The sequence below is a fragment of the Terrapene carolina genome, unplaced genomic scaffold, assembly GCF_002925995.2.
Source record: "Terrapene carolina triunguis isolate 2854851 unplaced genomic scaffold, T_m_triunguis-2.0 Scaffold62, whole genome shotgun sequence".
In the NCBI taxonomy this organism is placed as follows: Eukaryota; Metazoa; Chordata; order Testudines; family Emydidae; genus Terrapene; species Terrapene triunguis.
Window position 1 is genome coordinate 10,783,148 of NW_020664413.1, and position 27,385 is coordinate 10,810,532.

The 27,385-nt window shown below is 43.4% G+C and overlaps 1 protein-coding gene across 5 annotated transcripts in view; it reads left to right on the plus strand.

Moving 5' to 3' along the window:
• Positions 1–27,385, plus strand: part of KALRN (kalirin RhoGEF kinase) — a 716,112-nt gene that overhangs the window by 622,642 nt on the left and 66,085 nt on the right. For 2 of the 5 annotated variants that reach the window (XM_026647403.1, XM_026647404.2), the window contains 4 exons: positions 8,187–8,470; positions 9,563–9,667; positions 15,999–16,094; positions 17,879–18,009. In XM_026647403.1, coding sequence (XP_026503188.1) covers positions 8,187–8,470; positions 9,563–9,667; positions 15,999–16,094; positions 17,879–18,009 — 616 coding nt within the window. The remainder of the gene's footprint in view (positions 1–8,186; positions 8,471–9,562; positions 9,668–15,998; positions 16,095–17,878; positions 18,010–27,385) is intronic. The other 3 variants (XM_026647405.2, XM_026647406.2, XM_026647407.2) reach the window with 3 other exon arrangements.

Below are 27,385 nucleotides of genomic sequence, written 5' to 3' on the forward strand. Positions count from 1 at the left end.
CTGAAGGTTTTTTAATCTGATTTTTGGCCCGTGTGTGTTAACACCCACTAGCGTGTCTAAATACTTCATACAAAAACACCTGCAAGCCCAAAAGAGCTTGCAATGCAAGGGCCTTATTCAGCCATCCTTAAATGCATTGAGTAGAACTTCACCTCCTGATTAGTCCTCCTGACTTCAAATGGTGTGGCATGAGAAGTAAAGTATTAGTATGAATAAAGGAACCTGAATCAGTCCCTAAATTATGGACTTGAGACTAGTATGTACGTACATTGGGAATGGGATGTACTTGGGAAGAGTGTCTCAGGCTGCAAGAATAAGAGTGAGCATCTCACTGATTGAGCTGAAGATTTGTGTAAATGAACACTTAAAAAAAGTGCTAATGCAAATGTCATTGCACACATGGTGGGCACAGAAGAACCCTGCTTTCCAAGACACTCTAGTACAAAGGAATTCAAGCTCTTCAAAACTGGTAACTTGAATGGAACCCATATTCTCCTCCTATGCTGATATTTCACTTCTGCACCTAAAGGAGATATCATTTTTCTTGCAATAACTGCTGCAGATGGGAAAATGGGCTCTGGAAGGCACAATAGAGCTTGATTGACTGTTCATTGGGAGAGATCATGAAGCCATCACTCCACTAGTGAGTGGCTATTCACAGGCATAGTCCCATTGATTTCAGTGAGTTTGCCAATGGGGTTCACAATCTTGTTAACTGGATTGTACCTCAAGGATGTCAAATACTTCTGCCCTACCTGGATTAATGCTTAGATGACCGGCACCTTGGAAATGCAACATAGAAATCAAATTCCTACATGTATGTTTGTTTGTTTTTTGTTTTTTTGTTTTGAGGAAGCCAGCAGTTGTCCACCACTGCTACAGAAAATTGTTTGGAGACAGTGAGTTAATCCAAGTTAAACTTCACATTAAGATACTGTGATCTTGCTCTTCTGACTTAAAACAGAATTTTATCCTTCTGTAAGTCACTGAAATTTTTACAGCTGTAAGCTATTCTAATGCCTAGCTATCATGAGTAAAAGCCATTTGGGACACCCAAACTAGTTTCTCTCTTATAGATGGTTTGAATAGTGTGGATCTAAGAGATTTTCTTTTTTCTCTTTTTCTGCCCTCCCCCCCCCCCTTCTGTAATTTGATTGTTGTGAGAAGTCTTTTCAGCACGTCCTTGGAGAGACTAGTGCCTCCAATGCTGAATCCAATATTTCTAACAAGGTCATTCCATTCTTCTAGTTCATACTGTGTGGGGGATGGGGATGTTAAATTGAAATGGCTTACACCAGTCACCTGGCACCACATTCTCTTTTTGAAATGTTACAAGGGCTATGCATTCAATTTCTGACGATTCAGTTTTGAGGGTTTTTTTTCATTCAGAATGTTGTATTTAAATGGCCTCCTTCCAAGTAATAGCCTTAAATCTAGGAGAGAGTCCATTTTAGCAACAAGAATAAACAAGTATCAGAGGGGTAGCTGTTAGTCTGGATCTGTAAAAAGCAACAAAGAGTCCTGTGGCACTTTATAGACTAACAGATGTATTGGAGCATAAGCTTTCATGGGTGAATACCCTCTTCGTCAGAGGCATGTAATGGAAATTTCCAGAGGCAGGTATAAATATGCAGGCAAGAATCAGTCTGGAGATAACGAGGTTAGTTCAATCAGGGAGGGTGAGGCCCTCTTCTAGTAGTTGAGGTGTGAACACCAAGGGAGGAGAAACTGCTTTTTTTTTAGTTGGCTAGCCATTCACAGGCTTTGTTTAATCCTGAGTTGATGGTGTTAAATTTGCAAATGAACTGAAGCTCAGCAGTTTCTCTTTGAAGTCTGGTCCTGCCATTTTTTCGCTGTAGGATGGCTACCGTAAAATCTGCTATTGTATGGCCAGGAAGGTTGAAGTGTTCTCCTACAGGTTTTTGTATATTGCCATAAACAAGTTCACTAATTTGGCAGTGCAAAACTTTCAAATGTTAAGGCTTTTTATTCTGATTGTGAATATCTGCTATTGTCATGCTGCCAAACAATGGATTTCTTGGAGACTTGTTTAGAGATGCCTCAGGGCTTATCTACATGAAAATTTTTGTTCCTGGCAATCTGGGTTGTGTATCTACCCCATACTAGCTTGCCATCCCCTAACTGACCATCTGTACTGTGCTGATGCACACTAACAATCTGTTAATGGGCTTTGATCTAATCTTTGAAACAGGACCAGATCAGAGATTAAAGGCCTGTTAATGTGAGTCAGCAGTGTCCATGTTCAAGTAGAAAAGCCCTCAGACACACTCTTCTTCTCCCCCCCTGCGCCCCCCCCCCCCCCCCCCCCGTGGTTTGGGCAGGAAACTTATCCAGCCATGTTCGTCTACTGAACCCAAATGTAGACCTTTTGGTTTACCAGGTAAGCCTCTAAAGTTCTGTTGTGGCATAGTGGTGACATTGATATACATGGATATACTCATTTGCTGTACTCTGCAGCTGTTCCAGAAAAACTTGTTGTTCCTGCAGTCTGCCCTTAAAGTGAGGGCAAAAAGTCAGTCAGTCTTTGCAGGTAACAGGAAATGTGACTCTGTATCCTTTCCACACTTCACCCTGGATCATCTTAACCAAATTGCTTCTAGCGCATATTCACTCCAGTAGTTTTCTGACTAGAAGAGAGTCCTAGCAAATCCTCGCTGTTGCACTTGATACCCCTTGCTGTCTGAATTTCAATCTATTTGAAGACATCAGACTGAAGAAATCCACTGATAAGTCTAAAATATAATTGACTTAATTTTTCCCCCATCAGGGATATCTGACCTGGTTTGAACACTTGATAAAGTCTCCAGAAACTCCAAGAGTGATCAGTGAGTTGGATGCTCAATTTGACACCCTTTCAAAGGGCATAATTTTTCAGAGAGCAGATTATTCATGACTTTCTGAACATCATACCCCTGTAAAAAGATTTGGTAAACTGGGTGTTTAAATAGCAAGTCACTTTTCAGACCCTCTATAGGGTTGCCAGTTTTGGTTGGGCATATTTCTGGAAATTTCATCACATAGCCGTCTTTAATGACATATTAATCTTTAATTCTTGGAGACTCCAGGACAATCTGGAGAGTTGGCAACCTTACGACTAGAACACATACACAAAACTAGAGGGGTAGCCGTGTTAGTCTGGATCTGTAAAAAAGCAACAAAGAGTCCTGTGGCACGCAAGCTGATTTTCAGTGGCACTCTCACTGCTCGGGTCCTGGCCACCAGTCTGGAGGGGGTGGGCGGTCTGCATTTTAATTTAATTTTAAATGAAGCTTCTTAAACACTTTAAAAACCTTACTTACTTTACATACAACAATAGTTTAGTTCTATATTATAGACTTATAGAAAGAGACCTTCTAAAAATGTTAAAATGTATGACTGGCATGTGAAACCTTAAATTAGAGTGAATAAATGAAGACTCGGCACACCATTTCTGAAAGGTTGCCTACCCCTGTTAGTCTATAACAGATTTATTGGAGCATAAGCCTTTGTGGGTGAATACCCACTTTGTTAGACGTGTCAGTGTCAGAGCCAAGCCTACCTCTGACCGGCTCCACAAGGGGGTCAGAGGTAACCCAGGTTCACCTGGGAGTAGTTAGTTCACTGAATAACTGGGAGGCAGTTAATTAGACAGGGAAGCAACTGGGTATGATAAAAGGCTAAGGAACTCCCACAGAGCTCCTGAGGAGAAAGGGAGCTTCCAGGAAGCCTGAACTAGGCAAAAATTCTGCAGCCAGGGAGGCCTGGGAGAGACCTTGAATAATCAGGGGAAAGTCTGCAGAACTCAAAGCATTGGAGGAGACTGAGGCCTTAAAGTAGAAGGAGCTGTGACTGGAACCTAAGGAGTGGTGGTGGTTTTTTTTATTTATTTATTTTATTTTGGGATTCTTGCACTTCATCTAGGCTCTGAGGAAAGAGCCTTTTAAACAATTGTACCAGTGCTCCTTTCAGAAGATTTTATTGAAGGGAGGTATACTGCCATAAAGTAGAGTGTTTGTCTTCTCCTTGACTTCATTGTTACAGCATGGGGGGAGGAGGGAAACTGAGGTAGGCCATAACAGAATGGTACTTAGCTGCGAGCAGGTGCTCAGGAAGCAACAGTGGCCCTTCTATAGCTGTGATTTATGATGTATCGTTAATCTGGTATATCTATGGATCCTATGGTAACATCTGTGTTTTGTTTTGTTTTTTTTTTACTGTCCAAGGGCAAATTAGATACCATTTAAAAAATTGTATGTAATATACACACACACCTCCTTGTCTAGAGAATGGTTAAATACCCCTATAAATTCAGTTTTGAAACCAAGTTTGGCTAATTGTGTCCTATTCTTAGTCATCACGAGGGCAGGGTCTTCATTGACCATGGTGGGATATTTGCCCAAGTAAAGATACTCAAATTAGCCCAATTCTGCATCTTTCCTGGTTTAACTGATTTGGTCCAAGTTTATGTAGTAGTAGTTTGCCAGCACAGAGGGCCTCTCTGGACGGGGAGGGTTACTATTTTACAATTTCAGGTCACAAAACAAAGCATTGTTCTGCATGTTTAGAGTTAATTTATGAACAATGTAGGGGATTACTTAGTTTGCAATAGGCTAAGAGAAGCTAAAGTTTGGCTCCTCAAACATTAACAATGCCCAGATTATCACTTTTCTGCTGGAGTGGCAAAAGGAAGAACTAGTTTGAAAATGGCCAGATGATAGGCAGACCTTCTGGAATGTATTGTTCCAAAGGCAGGAGGGGGAGAAGGTTGGTTTTTTGGCCCACCAACTTTGACTATGGTCTTTTTAAGGTCAAAGACCTTAAAAATGCATGGTTTCAGTCAGTTACTATTGATTTTATTTTCAGCCTCTTTTGTGTTAATCAAATAATGCTAAATAGGTAGGAGAGGCTTACAGAGCTGTTTTCAGTGGCTAGCTTATCTGCTGTCTGATAGGCTTCAGACACTTTCCATTCACATGACTCACGTGTTCCTTTGAAAGCCAAGCTTTATCAGCATGCCCTGTTGTGTCAGCAAAATTCAAGGTTTTAGAATGGTAACTTTGCACTTTTGAGTGCAGGACACAACTTCCCTTCCCTCTCCAGTTTAAACTCCCTGCATGTTAGCTGTGGAATGCACACTTTCCGCATCTCTTCACTCAGCAAAGTCTCTCTATTACTGAAATGTTCCACTTTGAAACTGAACAGCCATCTGTTTCCAGGAAGCTATCTTTGCACAGAGTATAGGGTTACCATACGTCCGGATTTTCCCGGACATGTCCGGCTTTTTGGGCTCCAAATCCCCGTCCGGGGGGAAATCCCAAAAAGCCGGACATGTCCTTGAAAATCGGGACATGCGGTGCCGGGCTTGGCCGGGGACCGGCAGTGCTGGGCGGGCCGGGGGTGCTCGGCCAGGTCCCGGGCCAGCACCCCAGAGCCCGAGCCGACCCAGGCTGGAGACACCGGGGGGGCCAGACTGAGCCGCGCCTCCTCCCCCCACACCCCACTTACCTGCTTCAGGCTTCCCGCGAATCAAATGTTTGCGGGAAGCAGGGGAGGGGGCGGAGTTGGGGCAGGGACTTTGGGGAAGGGGCGGAGTTGGGGCATGGGCGGGGCGTGGGCCGGGGCCCCGTGGAGTGTCCTCCTTTTGGAGGCTCAAAATATGGTAACCCTAACAGAGTAGCTACTCTAGCAGTTAAAATAACTTTTAAAAGTTACTGACATGTACAAAACTTGTTCATGGGCTCATGGAAGGTGCCGCTTTGGCAGCCATGGAGAGTGGATTCTTTTGTTTCTCAATTTAAACATGTACTGGTGTACTGCACACACATTAAGGGCTAGCCCCATTTGCAGGGTATTCAAGGCCATAGAGTACTATGCTCATTGGAGGGCCAGGGGGAGGGGATTCTAACAGCAGCTGTCTGCTGATTAGTATGCACAGACAAACCTGAAAAGAAACCCCTATCTTACATTCAAAGTAACATTATGATCCAAAACAAACTCCACCAGAAGATCAGCCATCTTCTCTCTACTTCTTACTGAGAGGCACTGATGGGAGGGTAAATAAATCTAGTGATTTGAATTCACTACCCATTTGAATTCATTGCTGTATAATCACAATTTGTCAGAACAAGACTCTGTCATTAGGAAAGCAAAACAACAAATGGAACAAGTAAGGTGAACTTGTCCTGAAGGGAAAAATGTCTTGTTTTGTGGGAAATCAGTGTTATGCCATGGAATTCACCCTATAAGCAGGAAACTCCTGTAGGGCAAGTGGAATTTTAAGTCTCCAGTATTGTGGAACACATGAGATTAAAGGAAAAGAGAGCATTCTGACAGCAGAATGTGCTGTGCAATGAGCTCCCATTGGAATGGGTTCCCCATAACCTAATTGGCCTTTTCCATCTATCTTTTCCCCCACTGCCCACTCCCAACAATGGGCCTCTCTTGTAGAATCCGCCTGAGAAGAAAGGGCAATTTTCACAATTCTCTGGGTGTGTGTAATTCAGTCTTGCGGCTGTGTCTGCCAGAGAGGATGCCAAATGTGGTTGTGGCTTTAGTGATGTGCAAAACCATTTACCGAGTACCAGTCAGATCTCCTTTCACACAATCTGCTGAATGGTCAAGATGTGGACTTTTGGTCCTTATTGGCCTGGGATGGATTTGAACTAGCAGCCTAGGAGGTAACGGGTCCATTATCCTATTACTGATCCACAGAGCCATTAAGTCAGTTTTGAGCGCCAACCAATCCTAGAGCCAGCAAGTGCTGCACCAGTCACCTGGTACAAGCTAGGACTTGGCTATTTTTGTCAGATGTCAGCAGCCTCCAGGCAGCTTGGAATTGCAGGAGTATAGAGGGAGAGAGTCAAAGTTTTAAGGCCAGAGGGGACCACCAGATCATCTAGTCTGACCTCCTGTATATTACAGCCCACCACCGCATCCAGCACCCGCACGCTAAACCCAACCCATCCACATCCTCTATTCCCTGTCTGTTTACTATGCGCTCTTTGTGGGGTAGGGAAGACAAGATAATACAGGAGCTTCTGCAATGCTGGGTGCTCTCCCTTCTGCCCTGTTTTCTAAGTCTGCACTGGGAGAAGCAGACCCAGCACACGGGAGAACGGGAGCCTACACTTTCAATTGAAATCAGCCAGGATTATTGAAGTTGATCAGGCAACGTCAAAGTACACTTCTGTACACTGAAGGAACACCGTATTATCCCCAAACCCCGAGTCTCCTTTTGGCTGTAGAGGTTCTGTCAACTACTTTCCCTGGCTGCCCTACTGCCTGGCTCCTTGCCAATCTTTAAAAGATACAGTACATATAACCTCTGCTGTCCTGAAAACAAAATCAGCTACTCAAGTGGAATCTGTACAAAATTCCTAATCCTATTTTTCCAAAATAGGTTTCAATGCTTTGAAATAAATGGAGTGACATTTACCTTTTGCCAGATCTAAAGATGTCAGTTTTGCACAGCATGATTCACTTTGAATCTAGAGCCAGCCACTACTGATCCAGATCAAAGGTTCAAGGAGGCTTCACTCAAACCAAGGACATCACTTACTGAGCAGGAGGAGGGAACCTGCAAAAAGAGGAGCCTGTCAGGAATGACTTTGAAGCAGTTCTCGAAGCTATACTTTACTTTCCCACTTCTTGCAAGAAGCTAGCACACGCTCAGGGACTCAGCTGTACACTGGTGGGTTTTTAGGTTATCAGAAGACACACAGTACTTACATGTGATCACTTAAGTTTCCAGGCAGTAGTTGAAACAAAATGGAACAGACTGACTAGGTGCTGATGGCTGGCAGAGCTTTGGTATTCCCTGTTGCTATTTTGTGCCTTGCTCTCACTTCACAGTGGAGGCTGGGGTAGGAACTGAGAATCTAGTTACAGTTTTGTGTGTGCTGTTTACCAAGTACAGGTAATATGGAGGGAAATAAGTGTAGGATTTAGAGGAATCTTAATCATCTTATTTTTCAATCAGATATGCAGTGAAGAGGGCTCTGCTCTAGAATTCATTTCTGAAGAAAACACTGACTTGTTCAACACTCGACAAATTATTTTTCAAAACATCTTTATTTTGTTCTGCTTTGCACAAATCCCCAGGCACCGTAACATGGTACATTCTAATCTAGGGTAGTCCCAGAATGCCAGCAGGCAATGTCATCAGTTATCTGTTTTGTTTCCTTCAGATGCATATTCAGTCTCATCCAATGAAAATGGAGGCAAGTCAGAATCAGTGGCCAACTTGCAGCCTCAGTCATCCCTTAACTCAATCCAGAGCTCTCCTGGCCCAAAGCGTTCAACCAACACACTGAAAAAATGGCTGACAAGTCCTGTGCGTCGGCTGAACAGTGGGAAGACTGAGAGTAACATAAAAAAACAAAAGAAAGTGCGAGATGGCAGGAAGAGCTTTGACCTTGGTTCACCGAAGCCTGGAGATGAGACCACTCCTCAAGGGGACAGTGCAGATGAGGTATGTATTAACAGTAATGCAGATGAGACTGTATCTTGGGCAGAGCATTCAGTGATGTCTGTCTGTCAATCCAGAATAAGGACTCGTTTACACATAGTCAGGAACAGCTGTTCCTGAGTAATTGTTTGTACATACTCTTATTCTGGAATAATGGTTCCTTGTTCTCATTTACTTTCACTTTAAAAGTGTGCTAAGTTAGGTGTGGGGCTGAGTGGGAGTGGTGGAGAACCTCCTTTTGTGCTTACAGGAAAACTACAGTGTGATTATGAAAGATCTAATATCACTTCAGAATAACTAAAACAAAATTGATTATATTTGTGCCATAGATATGATCCTTCCATTTTGAAAATCTAGCATTAATTAGGGCTGAGACTTTCAAAATTATTGTACATCAGGATGTTTGGTGTTTGTTTCAATATAATTGCTAAACAAGAATTCCAGATTAAGATGCACAGTAGTCATTCTTGAGCAATGATCAACAATTTATGCTGATATCTATATTTTTAAACTGAGATTTTTTTCCTATTAAAAGAAAACACTAACTTTTGTAAGCCATACCAACATTTTTTGCTGTTAAATATTTGTCTGTAGCAATAATGGCCACCATTTCCCTGTGTCACACTCTGACTAGAATTTGTTACTTCATGATCCATCCTGTCAGCAGCTCTAGTGTGAAAGTTGAACAGAAAATGAAGGTCGCATTATTTAAATGCATGGGGGGAGATAAGAAACTCAAAGCTTTACATTACCTTTTATTAATCTAAATTAGATGTGGCCTCTGTCAGGCAATAGAGTAAATAGGAAGATTTTTTTTTTTTTAAGTGTCCCATTAACTATTAGTTAATGGCTTTCAACAACTTGCTTTGGAAGAGTATATTGTCTCTGGCTGATCGCTCAATAATAATAAAAAAAATATTTACTATGACTTTCCTTTTGTCATGGCAGCCAGACTTATCCATAATCCTCCCTGCCCCATATCTATGTTGAGACAGCTATTGTATTAGAAATTAGCTAGCTACCTTTATGCTTGGCTCTGAAGTGGTGTGTTCATATAACCAGCCTTTTTGTGTCTAATGATGATCTTGCTTTCAGAAGAGTAAGAAGGGTTGGGGAGAAGATGAGCCAGATGAAGAATCCCACACACCACTTCCTCCTCCTATGAAGATTTTTGACAATGACCCTACGCAGGATGAGATGGTAGGACTTTGCTGCTAACCAGTTTGCTGGCTAGTTGTGCTCCCCCAAATGACTATGCTTTATTCATTTGACTACATTATTAATAGTGAATAATTCTTCCAGTAGACATAGGGCAGTCTGGTTACTGTGGACAATTTTCTTGTGCTGCTGTTCAGAACCCTTCACTGAATAGCTTTTAAGAAAATGGTGCCCGTTGAGCAATCCAACCTTGTAGTCTTTGCTTTGGTGCATAAGGACACTTCTTTGTTTTGTGTGTTCAGGGTTTCTATAACTTTACTTATATATTACATAAATTCCACTTGTGAAACGTGTGTGTATGTGTGTATGTGTGTGTGTGTGTGTGTGTGTGTATATATATGTATATATATATATGTGCCCTTGGTATCTGGCAATAGCAATGCATGTGCTGGTTGGTGATTGTTTTGGCCCCAGTGAATGGAGCAGACATAGTATCAAATGCATGAGATCCAGAAAGGAAATTGACTGGGAGTCAGGACACCTGGGCACTAATCCAAGTCCTGCCAGTGTCTTCCTGTGTGACCTCAGGTAAGTCACTTCACTTCTCTGTGCCCTAGCTTTCCTATCTGTGAAATGGGGAGAGAGGTCCTTATGCACCATTCTAAACTGCTTTGGAACTTAGAAATGAAAAGTGCTATATAAGGTCAAAGTATTACTTGTTGGGTCTCTAGAGACAGCTGGGAGTACTCACTCCCCTGACCAAAAAACCAATGCCAACTTCTCTTGTTTTGCACTGTAGCAACAACTTAGGTGCTCAAAGTCCTATAGGAATCTTTCGTTCTTTCCCATGCTTGTGCATCGTGCTGGTAGGCTACTTGTCAATAAGCTTTTCTCTTCTATTGTGCTATCTGTATTTCTGCTACTACAGGCTCAGATTTCAAACTTGGGCATCTTAGACTAGCCATCTGGACTCTCAGGCACCCAGATTACTGTTGTTTAGGTGCCTGAATGTCCATTTAATCACCCAATGTGGATATTAAGGTGCCTGTGTTTTGGAAAGTGAGCTCTATGGCTTTTTGGGGAGTTTTACTTATTGCTAGTGCTGTTTAGCTGCCTGTGACTGAGAGGCTGCTGGAGGCATTCTGCTGTGATGAATGGCATAATGGTGTATAAAATGAATCCTTGGATTATTTCGGTTTGCTTTGGAGTGAGGGGAGACTTTAGCCTGTGAATTTGATCCAGGGATCTGCTTTGTGTTCAGTTAATTGCCTTGGTTGTCTGTCTTGTCTACATATTTTATTTTTTTCCTTGCTCTGTCAACTCCTACAAATCTGTTCTCTTGTTAGCTGCTTCCTTACTTTTCTCGTGGCATCCATTTTTAACACTATACTTCCCTCCCCTCCAGATCCAGTTAGTTACTGTGTGCAAAGAGGCAAAAATGGGAGAGATCAGGAAGTCTGCCCCAAAATCTGCTGGTTCTGGGGAGGATTATGGCAGGTTAGGAGCTTCAGAAAGGGCAGTGAGCAGCAAGTCTCTGCCAGCTAGCCAGTGCGTGGACCCATGGATCAGAGTGATACAGGGTGGATTCAGGGGCACTCCTCTCATCTGTCAGCTTCTGTTAAAACACTGGGTGGTGGCAGCAAGACTGGCAGGCAGCAGCTGGGAGTCATGGACTCTTGACCTTATGTATTGCATGTACTGCTGGCTGTCTGGAGAAGGGATGGGGGGAGCAAGCTTTGGATCCATACCAGTATGGTATTAGTCTGATTTCTGGCTGGTTGCCTGTAGAATTTAGATTTTTGTTTTTAATCTGTCTCGTGCCTCTGGTCACCACTTCTGATGCTTAACATGCCAGGAGATTTTTCGTGTCTATGGTACATGCATGATCCTCTAACACTCAATGATGAACTAATCCGTTTTCTTCTCCATATAGATAAACTTTACAGAGCCTTTTGGCATCCTGATTACTTCCCCCATCCCAAAGGAGAATAACTGGCAGACTTGGCTTGTATTCTAACTTTTGAGCATGGATCCAGAATTAGGTGTTTTTAAAATGCAGGTTGGGGTGTGAGTTGACACACTCACTTTCAAACATTCACCCTTATGTAAACAGCCTAGTATGGGCCTTCGCCACTCGCTTGAAACTGTGCCTCTGACTTTACTCTGCATTGAGGTCCTGTCTTTATGAGAGGAAGGATGGTCTGGTGGATAGAACGCTAATGTGGAACTTGGGAGACTTGGATTCAGTTCCTTGCTCCTCCACAGACTTCTTGAGCAAATTGCTTCGTCTCTGTGCCTCCGCTGTCTATCTGTAAAATGAGAATAGTACTTCCCTATTAGAGCTGGCTACACTTTTTCTTAACAAATAGCAAACTTGCCAAATGCCACACTTTTCAGGGCATCACAACTAGTTGTAAAATCAATGGAGAGTTTGAGCCAAAAAATTGAGGAGGGTGGAGGGGAAAAACTTCAGACACGTCAAAACAAAATGTATTGATGTTTTTGAAACCAAGTATTCTCAAATTAACACTTCATTTAAAAATGCCGAATAAAACATTTTATTCGATTGAAACAATTTCTTTCCTTTTGGTTTTGGCAAGGAAAAATTCTTTTTTAAATGTTTTTTGGTTTAAAAGGAACTGATTTTGGCTGGAGGAACAGTCAGTGATTAGCTCCATTCTGTTCCCTATCTAACTGGAATATTGTGAGTCTGCACATGCTGATTGTGAGGACCTTGACTACCAAAATAATGAGGAACACAGCTTGCATATGGGGAAATTCTAACACCACTTTCATTTGTCCCTATAAGCACCCATTGTAGTTAAAGAGAATCTAGTTTACTTTAATTTGAAGCTGGAAGACTTGTGCATTTTTAACTTTTTTTTTTTATTCCATATCAAGACTTTTTCTTATGAAACCATTTAAAAGTTCCAGTATTGGCACAAATTCCCCCCCCCCCCCCCCCAGCTTTGGTTTCATGTCTCTACAGTGGTCTGAAAATGTAAAACAGTATAAATACAAAAAACATAAGTGCTCAATATTAAGCATCTACATCACCATTGAGATATCAACATTGCTGACTTTTCACTAGTGTTGAGCAGGCTCAACACTAGTTGAAATAAGTGGGAGCTACGGCATTGAGCATCTCCTGAAAATCAGGCCCACTTACTTAGGCACCTACATTTGAAAATGGTGGCTTAAACATCCAGCTATTTTCTCTTCAGAACCCTGCTTGTCAGTCTCTTTGCTAGAGATGCCTCTCCTGCTTCAATAGCTGCATGTAATCTTAAATAAGAATTTAAAGATTATTACATTCTGGTTCTGAAGCGAATTCCTCTGAATGGTAAATTAACCTGATTATCTGTAACTTTTTTGTTTTAATTAGAGCTGTTGATTAGATGCATCACTTGGGTGAAAGTAAAATTACAAAAGAGAATGGCAATATATTCATTTTCTGAACTGCCTCAAGACAAGTGAGTAGAGTGAGTCTCCTCTGCCCCCTTTCCCTGCTGCTGTCATTCAACAGTAGTAAGCCCTCCCATGTCAGTTTTCTGACACCTCCACCCCCCCCCACACACACACAATAGTCTGTCTAATGAGATGGCCACATGCCTAATCTCCAATGTCACTTCTCCTGGGTCTTATTCACCAACACTTCTTAATCTCCAGTGTGCACTCATTAGAACTTGAGTAGTGACTTCATTGAAGCAATACCCTTCTTTGTTCCTCCCCCTCCCCCCAAAAGCTGCAACCCTTCACTAAGTGACTGAGGAGATAAATAAGCCTTTTATAATTCTAATGGGATAGACTGTAAAGGCAGTTGACTCTTTATAGCTGGCTGCCATTAAATCGTGCACAGAGCCTATTATCAAGGGGCACAGAGATGCAGTCAGCACTTGTCTTCAGTACAGGATAAATGTATTTTCAGATGAGCTAGTATAGATCTTTTATCCGCCTGACTCTTCTCACGTAGGTGTGTTTTTTGTCTTCAGGGTGCTGGAGGTTCATAGCACCTATTGATTGTGCTCAATTGTGGGTGCTCATCACTATTGACAATTAGAGCACTTGTTTTAAAAAAGTGTAGATGCTAAATATGGATTTAGGTGCTGAATTTTGGGAACCCAAGTTCAACAACGTTAGGGTTTTGTCTTAAAACCCTAAGCTAACACCTGTAGAGCTGTTTCTTTGAACATAGGGGTGTGTTTTTGAAGCACTTTTTTCCTTTCATAGGCCTGGTCCTGAGTAGTAGCACCTTACAGGTATTCCTATATCGGTATGCTGTACGGGCAAAGCACTCCTTTGCCAGCACAGGCCAATGCTGCCATAGGTTACCCCCCTTCTCCCCCCCCCCTTCTCCCCCCCCCCCCCCCCCCACACCTGAGCAGAACAAGCTGTTGGTTCAGCATTGCCAATATAACTAAATCTATGCTGGGGGCTTTTGCTGGCAGAGGTGATGCATAACCATTGAGAGTGGGGAGGGCCCACAGTTTAAAAGTTTGGGGGGCACATGACTGCCCCATGTGTTGCCTCTGGTCTGAACAGAGGCTTTCAAACTGGGACGTGTGGCAATGTTGGGGGATGGGGAGGCCTGGGCAGGGCCAGCTCTAGGATTTTTGCTGCCCCAAGCAAAAAAAAATTTTGGCCGCCCCCCCCTTTTCTTTTTTGTGCTCCTGTCCCAAATCCACCCCTTTGCCAAATCCCCAGTCCCACCTCCTCCCCCCGGCATGCTGCATTTTCTCCCCCCCCCCCCTTACGTCGCTGCTGGGCTCTCGCGTGACAAAGTGTATCTGGCTTTTTTGCTGCCCCAGGCAAAAAAGCCTCCTGCCGCCGCCTCCCCGCTCGGAGCGCCGCGGGGAGGGCGGCGAGCCCAGTCACGGCCCTGCTCTCCCCGGCGGCCAGAGCCGGAGCACCACGCCGCCCCCCTCCAGGTGCCGCCCCAGCTCACCTCCGCTCCGCCTGCTCCCCTGGGCCCACAACCGCTCCGCTTCTTCCCCCTCCCTCTCAGGCGAGGGAGGGTGGAGCAGCAGCACACTCAGGGGAGCAGGCGGAGCGGAGGCAAGCTGGGGTGGCGGGGGCACTTTTTCCCCATGCCCTGGAGTCTTCGCCTATTATGGCCAGCACCAGAATGCCGCCCGTAGAAATGTGCTGCCCCAAGCACCTGCTTGTTTTGCTGGAGCCGGCCCTGGGCCTGGGGGGGGCAGGCCACCCAGCAGAAGTATATGTGTGTGTGTGTGTGTGGGGGGACCCATTGCCTCAGTTTGCTGGCATAGCTATGTTGGTCAGGGATTGCATTTGTTCACATCCCTGACAACTGTGCCTGCAGAACCCGTAGTATAGGCCTGGCCATAGTTTTAAAATTAAAAAAAACTCTTTGCAACCCAAATGTTGTAGAATGGTGCTAATGTATGAGAACCAGCAAGTGAAACTGACTAAATTCCTTGCCCAAGTTGTTGACTTTGCCTCAGTTTTTGGATGCCCAACACATGACACCTGATGCCTGACTTATTTGTTTTCCCAAGGAGTGCTGGTCACATTTACTTCTTGAAAATGGTGTGTGGTGTGTTTAAACCCAGTGTGCCTTCACTTTCCCACTTGTAAAATCAAGGTGATAGTATTGTCTACCTTTGGGTAAGCAAGATCAGTTTGTAGTGTCTGTAAAACTATTGAGATCCTGGAAAGGAAGAAAATGAATTTTAAAATGTTTGTTCATTATAATCTACCTGTGACTTGCAACATGAGTAAGGAAACTTGCTTTTCTAAATTATAGGGTGACCATATATCCTGTTTTGGCTGGGACTGTCCCCCCCCCCCCCTTTTTTTTCCTTTTTAAGCCTTGTCCTGGCTGTCGTCGTTATTTTTATTTTATTACAAAAGTGGGCATTTGTCCTGTTTGTTCATGCCCACTTAATCAGGGACAAATACCCACTTCTGCCCCCCCAAAAAGGGAGAGGGGTGCAGAGGAAAATGGGGAGGGAGGGAGGCAGGCAAGTGGTAATGCCAGCCCTCCGCAGAGGAGGAGGGCTGGGCGAATGACTTGGGCCAGTCCTAGGGGGAGGCTCAGGCAAGTGGGTCAGGCCAGCCCTGCACAGTGTCCCGTTTTCCTTTGGGAAATATGGTCGCCCTTTTAACCTGTTCTTTTAGCAACTAATTTTTGAATCCTGCACAGAAATGCCACCAGAATTCCAGTGCTAATTCTGTGCTTTACTAGTCTGGTGACAGTCAGCCACCTAACACCATGCATGTGATCCTCACGCGCCCATGTTCTTCCTGCTTGAGTCCCAAACATTACCTCGCTGATTGCTGGTTTGGTCACTTTCCTAACCCCTTCTCATCCTGCTAACCTGCTTTTCCTTTGCAAACTGGTGTCTTGCAGTCCTCCTCTTTGCTAGCTGCTCGTCAGAGCTCCTCTGATGTCCCAACTGCTGCGGATCTTGTCAGTGCAATAGAAAAGTTGGTCAAAAGTAAGCTGGTAAGTGTAGTGTCTCTGAAATTATCTACAGAATAGGCATAACTTGTCTCTGTAGCATGAGTTCGACAGTCTGCCTTATTTCCTTGCTCCTTTGCACCTGCTGCATTTTTATTAACCTTTAGACTCTCCAGTTCAATGTAGAAGTTCTAATAGTTGTTACTCCACAACTAAAATTAAATGCAGTTGCAAGCTTCTGTGCAGATGTTGCACCAAAGTCAGAGTTAAATTTTCAAAGCATTGTGTAGCCTTTGAACTGTATGATACTGGTGAATTTCATATATTCGTGTCTAAGAGCCATTCCTCAGAACAGACATAAACATTTGGATTATATTAAAGGCAAGGCCTTATTTATCATATGGTAACTTTTTTTTTTTTTACCATGGGAGTTTAGCTATGAAGCAGCTGTCCGTTATTGCTTGACCTAAGTATCTCTGAAAATTTTAATGAATCTGCATTCCTACTAAATAGCAAAATTGTTTAACCTCTTAATGTATAATAGTTGTGATTAACCTTACTGAAATTAAAGCACCACCTGTGTCACTTTCTCTTCTGCTATTTTAAAAATAAAAAAAATTCTCCTCATTTTTTGTTCTGATCTCTACCATGGTGAAAGCACTATAGACTAAAGCCAGAGGATTTATTCTAGATTTTACTGTAATGCATTTGCAATTTACAATCTTCTTTCTATTGGGCAGTTGCTTATAGTGTGGAAGGGATGATTCTGCCTTCCTTTAATTGTTCCTTGAAACAATCCTCTATAGGGTAAAACATCCCTGGGCCTGTAAACTTGGGCAAATGCTACAGCTTAAACAAGTTTTGCTCAATGAAAAAGTCAGAGTTGAGGGAGACCTAATGCTGAGCCTGTGAAGGTTCATTTTCTTGCACTCATTTTCAGGGTGAGGAGAATAATAAAACAAGCGGTGCTGGAATTCCTATGAATCTGTGGAACCAGCTTTATCTGGCAAAGTGATTCCGCAATAGAAGTAGTAATTTGGTTTCAGTGCTTTCTCAGTCTGAGACTTCAGCACACAGAGAGAGTTTCTGGTTGGGGAAAGTATTGTCCTCAGGGTTGTATGCTCTTGGATGAGGGCGAAGTTGAGCATTTGAAGGAAACAGGTATTTCAGAATGAAATAGGCTTGTTGTGACTGGAGAAGCAGGACACTAGAAAAGAAGAGGAACTTCTAGAAATTTCACAGCTACCAAAAAGGTTTAAATTAAAGTGAGACTGATAAACATAAAGTGCATATTAAGTCTATTAGAGATTTTCATAGCAGGATGTCTGTTCTCCCTCCCCTCTTCCCCTCGCCTCCCGTAGTGAACTCAGTAATATTTAATGGGTTTCAGACCAATGTCTCCGTTTTTTGTATGTTACTTTACTGGAAGGTATCTTCATTTAATCTTCCACAGAACAACATTCTAAATGCTTGTAGCCTAATTCTATCACATTTTGGAAGGCCATGGGATTTTTCTCTTTGCAGATTGTTCTGAATTATTTTGAGATGCTTATTTTAGCATAACCAACATTTTCATCCTGTGCTTAATGGTGTATGCTTTCTGCTGTGCTGCAGTGAATCAGACTATGGGTTTCAGGTTGTCTTTTTCTATATCCACTTGAAATATAACCAAACCTCTGAGGCGGGGCAGCGGGGGACATAACCACTGCCCCATTAGTCTGTTTTCAGTTTCCACTACTCACGATTGCTGAGGCGACTATTGCAACAGAAGGTAACTCTAGCTTTGCAAATCAAAGTTAACATTTGTTCTATAATGCTTTGGTTTTTAGACCCTAGAAGGAGGAACTTATCGAGGAAGCTTAAAAGATGGCACTGGGTGTTTAAATGAAGGGATGACGCCTTCAACTCCCCCAAGAAACCTTGAAGAGGAACAAAAAGCCAAAGCAATGAGAGGCAGGATGTAAGTTATCTAGCTGCTTTTTATTTCTCTCATACACCCTATAGAAGTGTGCACAGCTATAAATTAGGGAGACGCTGCTCTGGCGAAGAATGCACAGGACTGGTACTCTGAAGGCTGGATTTCTATTCTCTATGCTCATCTGGTTTTCTCCTATTTTTAAAAAAAAATATTAGAGATCCATGCCTTTTTCTGTACTGTGGGGAAGAGGGGGAAATGGTGCATCTTTATTGTAGAATAGCTAAAGTTACCAGTAAGAACCATTATCAATCCTGCTGTAAAATCCTAGTGGAGACAAGGCTCTGTAGCTTAACTGAAAGGTAAACTAGGCGAGGTGACTGCTGGGGCAGGGCAGTAAAGTATTAACCTCTCTCAGCCGCTTCAGGTAAAAACTTCAGGTACCTTGTCTCCGCTAGGATTTTACAGCGAGATAACTATTGCACAGTAATTAATCTCATGAGAAGGGGAATCCCCTTTTTTTAGCATTACAGAATAAGGCTTTGATGTCAAAGCTCCATATACATGCTGAGGGGGTGGTGGCTCGTTTAGATAAATCTTCATTTTTATCTATACAGTACCAGAAATGTGTTGATTTACAGACAAGAGAACACTCCTGCCCTGACAGTGCTTATCTAAATTAAGGCATGCCTTACAGTAGGTTTATCAGGAGGCAAGGATATGAGAGACAGTGAGGGTTGGGGAAGGGAAGTCAAGGGTTATAACAATAAGATCATGTGGCTGCTTTGATTATGAAACCTTGCAGCGTGAGCACTATTAACATAGTTCTTTAGACTTTATTTGAGGGGAAAAGCTAGGATGCACAGGCCTCATGGAAGTGTTTAAGGAGTGAGTCAGTGGAGGAATAGCAGACTGGTTTGGGGAAGGTTCTAGGCATGGAAAGGAAACCAGAAGGGGAAGATGTAGTTGAGAGGGGCTAGCAGGAGCGAAGTGGCATAGGGCTTTAAAAGCTGGTATAAGTCCCTTGAATTTGATGCAGAAGCCAGAGAAGCAATTTGGTGAGGAGCTTGATGTATTCATCATAGACGAAGTGTGATTCTTTTTTATAATGTGTATTTGAATGGATTAGAGAGGCAGGTTGGAGGAGATCAGCACCCAGCTTTACCTGTAGAGAACTCCTCTGAGAGAGAAACTCTTATCTGTCTCCTAAGATTGCCCCAGTATTGCACATACTTGGTTTCAGTATCGGTCTGATTAATGAATTGCTAGTTTACCATTGCAAGCTTCTTAGCCTTTCACTACAGAGACACTTGCCATTGTGTACATATCTATACACGTGGCCTTTTGAAATGCAGAAAGAGCTTTGGCAGCTGTGCACTACATATCTTTGTCTGTTTCAGTCCAAATAATTCCCCTTACTCCAGAATGTTTAGAAACAGCTGCTAGTGGCTTTCAGGATCAGTCCGCTTCTCTCTCCTTCAGCTACTTAGTTTCTGTGGTCTGTATCTGGTGCCACTTGATTTCTTGTTTTTAATAACTTATTAAGGAGCTCAAATCCAAACTCAAATTATGACCCCTATTTCCCAGTAAACAAACAATAGATTACTTGCGAAATCCTATCCATAGGTGGTAATCTCCTGTGTACACATGCATGTGTGCTTTCACCTTTAATCTCTGTGCTGAGAGCCTCTTGTGACAGGTTCCCCTTGGGGCACCATGTAGAACTGGGGTACCACTGAGCCCCTGACCCACCAGCCTTGGCTCCCTTTTACACTGCACTGCTGTGACAAGCTACAAAGCCTTCCAGCCTACGAATACCTATAGGTAGGGACACACCCAGCTGCAGTTACAAGCAGACTCTCTGTCCAGCCCCTGCATGGGAAAGCTACTTCCAGCTCCTTAGGCACGTTATACTGTCTTGTGCTGCACAGGGAACTGTACAGTGTAAGCTCATAAAATTACCCCCCTCCCACAATGTGGAGAGGAATATGCAACAGCCTTTTGCCCCGAGTTATGATTCTCCCACACTGGTTTAGATAAAGCAAAAATAAGTTATTCATATAAAAGATTTTAAAGCAAACAGAGCAAAGCAGGTTACCTAGCAAATAAAATATGCAAACTAAACTTTATATCCAATCTAAGTATATATTAATAGCAGATTCTCACCCTAAGATGATACAAGCAGGCTGCAGATTCTTAAGGGGCAAGCTGGACTTACTTTACAGTTTGGAATCCCCTGTGATCTAGACAGAAAGTATCTTGTCTAGTGGGTGTTACCCAGGTGTAACTACATTTGAAATACAGATACATAGTCAATATTCATAACTTCAGATACAAAAATGATACATGCATACAAATAGGATAATCATTCAGCAAATCATAACCTCTTCAATGACCTCGCACCTGACTTACTTTGCATAAAATACCTTCTCAATGTTCCCTTTAATTTTGTACATCCTATGTGAAGAATGAATTTTATGTGCACCAATATGGAGGTGATGTGTGGCAGGGGTGGGGCTGAGGGGTTTGGCGTGTGTGTGTGGGGGGGGGGGTCGCTCAGGGCTGGAGCAGAGGGTTAGGATGCAGGGAGTGTGGGCTTAGGGGTGGGGCTCAGGGGTTCAGGGTACGGGAGGGGGCAGAGGGCTGGGGTGTGGGAGGGGTGAGGGTGTGGGGCTGGGGCTGCACCTGGGGATGAGGGGTTTGGGGTGCAAGCTGCCCCAGGGCTGTGATTGGGGGGGGGGGGGAAGAGGGGATAGACGGACGAACGGACACATCGCCCTCTCTCACTGCAGCAGCTGCGGGACCAGGGAAGAGGCACGCCTCTCTCTCTCTCTCTCTCTCCCCACCAGCAGCAGCTCCAAAACCCCCATCCCTTAAAATTCGCTACCTCTGGACCACTAAGGTACCAAATTCTGCTGGGCAAGAAAAGAAGGCCATCCTTACATGGCGGTAACTGTTCCTGGTGGGAAAATGTGGCAGCAGCTCCAAGGGAGAGGCACCTCTCCCCGCCGGCAGCCATTCATGCCCCATTTGCTCCTCTCTCCTCTCCAGGCCCCTGTGGCTGCTTGTCTGCACAGCCCTCTATAGCCTGCTGTGCAGCTTAGAGGGAACTTAGCTTATGTCCTAATAATATCACTGAAGAATAGGGGGTGCCGTGTCACACCCCGATTCCAGCAGATATTGCTAAAGTATGTCTACCAGATTAAAGGGATATTTTCTGATTGCTGTGATATACCTGTGAGTAAATTTGAGGGCGTTGTCAATATATACGAATACTTGTTTATTTTTAAAGTGAGGAAATGGTCCACATCCACTTGACATTCCCCCACACTCCCTCCAATACCATGTAGAAGAAAATACCTTCTATAACAGAAACATGCATGTAATATGCCTGTATTCCCCACAATTACATCATTGTAAATGACTTCATTTTTACTCACCTACAGTAAACACAGGTAAGGAAACTTGTTCTCTGGCAGTGTCCCTCTTTTAGATTAAAAAAAAAAAATTACTTGTGTTATACATGGTAAAACAATGGATATATAAATGTCTGTTTCAAATGATGGGGGAAGCCATGTGGTCTTCTATAGTGGTGAGTGAATGTAATTTAAACCATGTAGATGCTGAACTAAGCTCCTGAAGCAAGAATACATGTACCATTTTGCTTTGTACCTCTGTGTTGGCAAAACTGATCCTGCACCTTCGTTCATCAGAGGTTGCTACAATTCATCCTGAAGGATGCTTAAATTCTAGCCCTCAGACCTATGAACACTGCAGCACTGGCACCATTGGTGTTTGTGATTTTGATCTCCTGGACACTTAAAGCCAAATTCTGCCTCATATTAATGGATATAAGTGTAGATGGAGAGAAGTGTTCTTGAGAGAACAGGGAGCGATTCTTCCCTCAACACCCAGAATTCCTGGATAGCAACAGGACAGGAGTCCTACCTAGTGGTAAGTGTAGGGATTCCCTCTCAGTTAATAAATCTGTTGGTATATCCATGCCAAAGGAGGTGTAGCATATTCCTTGCAGGGACATGTAGGTCAGCCAGGGGGACAGCAGCATAGGGCATATGCTTGCCCAGGGATACCTGCTGCTGCTTTGTAAAGGAGCAACAGTTTGCCCAGCATGTATTTATTACATGCGTATGGAACTTGGCAGAGTGGTTCTTGGAACACATGAACAGCTGGCATTTCCACTGCCACTTCATAGCTCCTGCCCAAAAGGGCTGGATTTTGCTGTTTAAATAAACAAGGAGCAGCATGACCTCTTCATGCAGAGGGTCTACAGAAAAGTTTCCCCTCTGCTTTGCCTAAACAAGACGAATGAGTGCTACCAACACTGCCATCACACTATGTGACAACGTCCCTATGTCTCACAGGTGTTCCGTACCTCTCACATTGCTATGGTATTGTCTTCATGTTTCATCTAGTTCATGATGATTTTGGAGGCAGGGAAGTTTTTTCCATGTGAAATGGCACATGGCGGCATCATTGCTGTTTCATCTCAGTAGTTTGTCTGTAGAGTGTTTAATCTTGCAGGATACCAACAGCTGTTCTGTTATGAGACCTGAGCTCAGAATGCCTTCACCCACCTGTTAAGTCTGGCTCACAGGATCACTTCAGTTAGTGCTTAGTCTTATCAAATAATTTTGGGGTTTTTACCAATCACCAAACATGTCTTTTATCTTCAGAATTCTTGCTAGCCCATGTGATCTCAGTTTCCTTTTCAGAATACCTATCCCTAGACCTCTTTTCTGTATCAGTCTTTACCAGGGCTTCCATATAGCACAGTTTCTACAGAGCTCATTCCAAGTGGGTCACTGTTGATTGATGTATACAGTGTGACACCAGGCATGAAAGCATTCCTCTATCTTGTTACTCATTATTGCATTATTGAATTTGAGCTTGGATGGAATTTTGTTCCTAGTGCTAAATAACTTTCTCTCTGTAATTGAGAGGGAGACTGTTTGTAGTAAGACAGGTATAACTCTTGAAATTGTCATGTAGAGAAAACCATATGTGACTAATCCATTTGACTGACATGTTTGTGTGCATTGAAGCTTCCTTAGATGACTGTTATCCAGGATTACTGGCTTTGAAAGAAGCATAAAGCCTTTGACTGCTACACCTGCATTATTTACTATAAGAGATCAGTCCTTTGGAAAGGAAATGGGATTCATTCTCCTAGCATTGAGTCTCAAGAAATGAAAATTAGACCATTTCCTTTAAGCCTATGCAAAGCCAGAATAAATGAACTTTACTCATGGGAGGGCTCTCTAGGGGATAGGGGAACAAAATACTCATCTGCCACAAGGCTTTAAAGTACTTGAACAGAGATTCCATGGCTACTGCTGTAGTATCTCTTCTATGCACCCTCTCTCACATGTGGAGTTGGGGTTCTTTGGACAAGGGTCTAGTTCTTTGGGTGGTGCACATATCATCTTAAATGTGAATGCAACCAGCACTCTGGAGCTGGAAAGGTGTTTGTTTTTTGTTTTTGTTGTGCAGCCATACCCATTGGGTTGGTGTACACACCCCGTCTCTCCTCATTGCCCTTCCTGAGGCTATATAAGGGCAGCACCACCCAGTCCCCTTCAATTCCTTCTCACTGCCCATGGCCTGAGCTGGAGCTACCTGTGAAGTTCCCCCCCCCCCCTTTTTTTTTCTTTTTTCTGCAGTTGGCCCTCTACCTTCCTTATAAATAGTTAGCCATTGGTACCCAGTAGACTGATCCATGGGGCTGCCAGTGAGTGCTCAGAACTCACTATCTTTTTATTTATTTATTTATTTATTTATTTATTTATTTATTTATTTCCTGTGGATGCTTCATCCCTGGAGTCTGCACCTATGGTTCTCCTCACCTGAAAACCTGATGATGCCATACTCCTCTTCTCTGGTCCCCGAGAACTTTAGGCTCTCAAGATCTGCTGAGGAGAATGGTGGCAGATTTAAGCATAGAAGTCGAGCTTGTACAAGAGAAACACTCACAAGCTTGTATTCATTCTCCAGGTGTCTGCCCTCTCGATTAATGACACTCTTCTAGAGCTAGCAAAGACTTTATGGAACATGCCAGCTTTTTTAGCTCTCACAGCTGAGCTCACAGACAAACATTATCGTGTCCTGTTGCAAGACTTTGCATGCTTTTTCTTCTCTTCCTGCTCCAAATTCCTTGGTGGTTACAGCTGCCAATGAGAGAGCGTGTCCAGGAAGACTTAAATCAACCCCCAGTGAAAAAGGGCCAAATTGTTTGGGAGAAAAATGTATTCCACATCCTCTCTCCAGATGCACGTAGCAAACCAGCAGATGCTGTTAGTGAAATACAGCTTTGTTAACAGGGATGCAATGTCTGGGTTTACTGACAACCTTCTGGAGGATGCACAGGAGGAGTTCAGGGCATTACTTGAAGGCTGCATCATAGGCAAAACATCCCTTCAGTCTATTTGATGCAGTGGACACTTCTTTTAGGATGATGATGGCCTCTGCAATAGCAGTGAGGAAAGCCTTGTGATTGCATAACTTGAACATAGCCCCAGACACTCAGCAAACTATAGAGAATATCAAGTTTGGATGGATTTTGTTGTTGTCTGTCTTTTCAGAGAAGACCAATGAGACTTTACATTCATTTAAGGACTCTCTGGGTACCCTTTGGCTCCTTGGGGATCTATGCCCAAGCACCCAAGAGGTGTCAATACAGATCACATCAACAGCAGTATCAACGCCAGTGTTTATAGGCAGTACCCATCAAGTTAGAATGAGTTTTCAAGATGGAAGTGCACATCACAGAAGAGAAGACCCTCAAACCAGTCATTCTTGGGGGTAGCAGCCTATTTGACTTCTTCCTTGAGGACAGCAATACTGTAATCAGGAATCTTCCTATGATTTCCTCTCCCTCCATGTGGGGACTGATTGTCCCACTTCCTCAATGCTTGGGAAGCTATAACAATGGATGACTGAGACTAGGATATTCTATGAAGCTTCTGTCCAATCACCCTTCCTACCCTGTCTCTTCAGGGATCATTCTCATGAGTCAATGCTCTGTCAAGAAGTTCAGATTCTGCTCTCTCTGGGCTAAAGAAGTTGTTCCCCATCCACATCAGGGAAAGGGGTTTTACTCATATTTTCTGATCCCCTGAAGTCCAAAGTGGATCTGTGCTCCGTACTGGATCCTTGAAATTTCCACAAGTTAATCAAGCACATAAGATTTTGATTGTCTCTCTAGTGTCAATCATTCATTGCCGTATAGGACAGACTGGTTTGCTGCCCTTGATCTCCAGGATGCCTACCGCCTGTGACTTGGTAGCATCCAGAGATTTGAAGTAGCAGGTCAACACTATTGATGCACAGTACTTCCCTTTGGCCTGTTGTCATTCCTGTGTGTATTCACCATGTTCCTGGTGGTGGTGGTCTGTTTGAGGAAGAGGGGAATTCACATCTTCTCATATTTGGACAATTAGATGGTGCAGGGCAAATCCAAACAGCAGGCTCTCTACCATGTTCAAGTCATCATCCATTTCTTTGATTTGTCTGGGCTTCATGCTGCATAAAGGCAAATCCAAATTAGGGCCATATTTTCTATGTGGGGACTACTTGATTCTACAAGCTCGATGGTATTCCTCCCTCACTACAGGTTTCAGGCCATTCGCCACCTGTGCATGTCCCTCAGATCACACCCCACCATGCAGTCCAGGTACATCTGAGACCACTGAGCCTTATGTGACCCAACATATGCTGGCTGTATGTGTGCTCCCTTCAAACTTGGCTAAAGCTAGTCTATCAACTGAACAGACACCTTTAGACAAGTTGATCCAAGTACTTCTAGTGCTCCTGTGTTCCCTGGAATGGTGGATGACTCAAGTGTGTTTGTGGGGGGGAGGGGTACACTTTTTTTCTCTCTCCCCCTTCCTTTCAAGACGGTCATTAATCTTTCTGATAGGTTGAGATGCATATCTAGAGTGGCTGCAAACCCACGCTTTATGGATGGAGCGTGAAGTGACTCTTCTTATCACTGTCCTCACTCTGGGCAATTCACAGGGCTTGCCACATGTTTCTCCCTTACATCAAGGGCTTGTCATTCTGGATACTACATGACAATAAAAATGCAATGTACTACCTAAACTGACAGGGAGTGGCACAATCTGATCAGCTTTTTCAGGAAGCTATGGTTCTTTTGCATCAGGAAAGGCATTACTCCCACTGTCACTCGCTTACCTGGCTCCCAGATTTGGCTGCTTATCACCTCAGCAGGAGGTTCTGCCTGAATCACAAGTGATTCCCTTGAACAATATTTTCAAGGCCATTTTCCAAATCTGGGTGTTCCAACAGTCCTCTTGTTCACAACAAAGGACAACTAGAAATGGCATCAATTTTGTTCTCAAGTGGACCTCAGTTCAATCTCCCTATACAATACCTTTCTTCTTAGATGGGGGACTGGGTTTATATGTATGCATTCCTCCCCCATCCTACTCATGCCTGAGAATATACTCAAATAGAAAGGGTCATGCCAAGATGATTCTTATGTCAGGTTGGTCAAGACCATGCTAGTTCCCTGAACTTCTCAGCCTCTCAACTCTACCCTCATTCATGGATCTGCTATCCCAGCAACATGGACAGATGTTGCACCCAAATCCCAGCAATATGCACTTCACAACTTGGATGTTGAGTGATTAGGTCAAGTGGAAAAAAAAACTACTAAGTGGCAGTTCAAGAAATACTGCGTAATAGGCAGCAATTCACTAGCCCCACCGATTGTGGCTAAATGGAAGCATTTTTTTGCTATATAGTCCAATCTCCATGGAATACAATCGCAGAGGCTAAGATTCAGGACATTCTAGAGTACCTGTGGCACCTCAGATCCTCAGGTCTTTTGCTAACCAACCTGAAGTTTCACTTAGCAGTGATCTCAGCTATCCATCCCCCTATCCAGGTGACCTCTTCTCCTCTCCACCTTTGCCTCCCAGCCCCATGATTTCTAGATAATTTTTAAGGGATTGTTTGGCTTTTTCCTCCTGTTAAAGATACAGTACCTCTTTGGGACCTCCAACATTGTGTTGGCTGTTTTGATGGGTTCTCCATTTGAGTTTTGGCCACTGTTCTTGGCCCATCTGTCAGACATCCTTCCAAATGACCATTCTATTGGCCAAAAGAGTGGTAGGGCCTCCTTATGTGCGCTTTTTTTTTCCTTCCCCCTCCCCCGCAAGGATAAAGTAGTTTTGAGGCCACATCCACAACTTTTTATCTCTAGCATTGACATTTCATTTAAACAAGACTATATACTTACCAATCTTTTTTTCTGAAGCTGCATTCAATGAAGAACATCTGCATAGTCTGGATGTAAGGTGAATATTGGTGTTCTATCTAGACAGGACCAAATACTTGTTCTTTTTATTTCTTATGCTGACAGGATGAGAAGTCAAGCTGT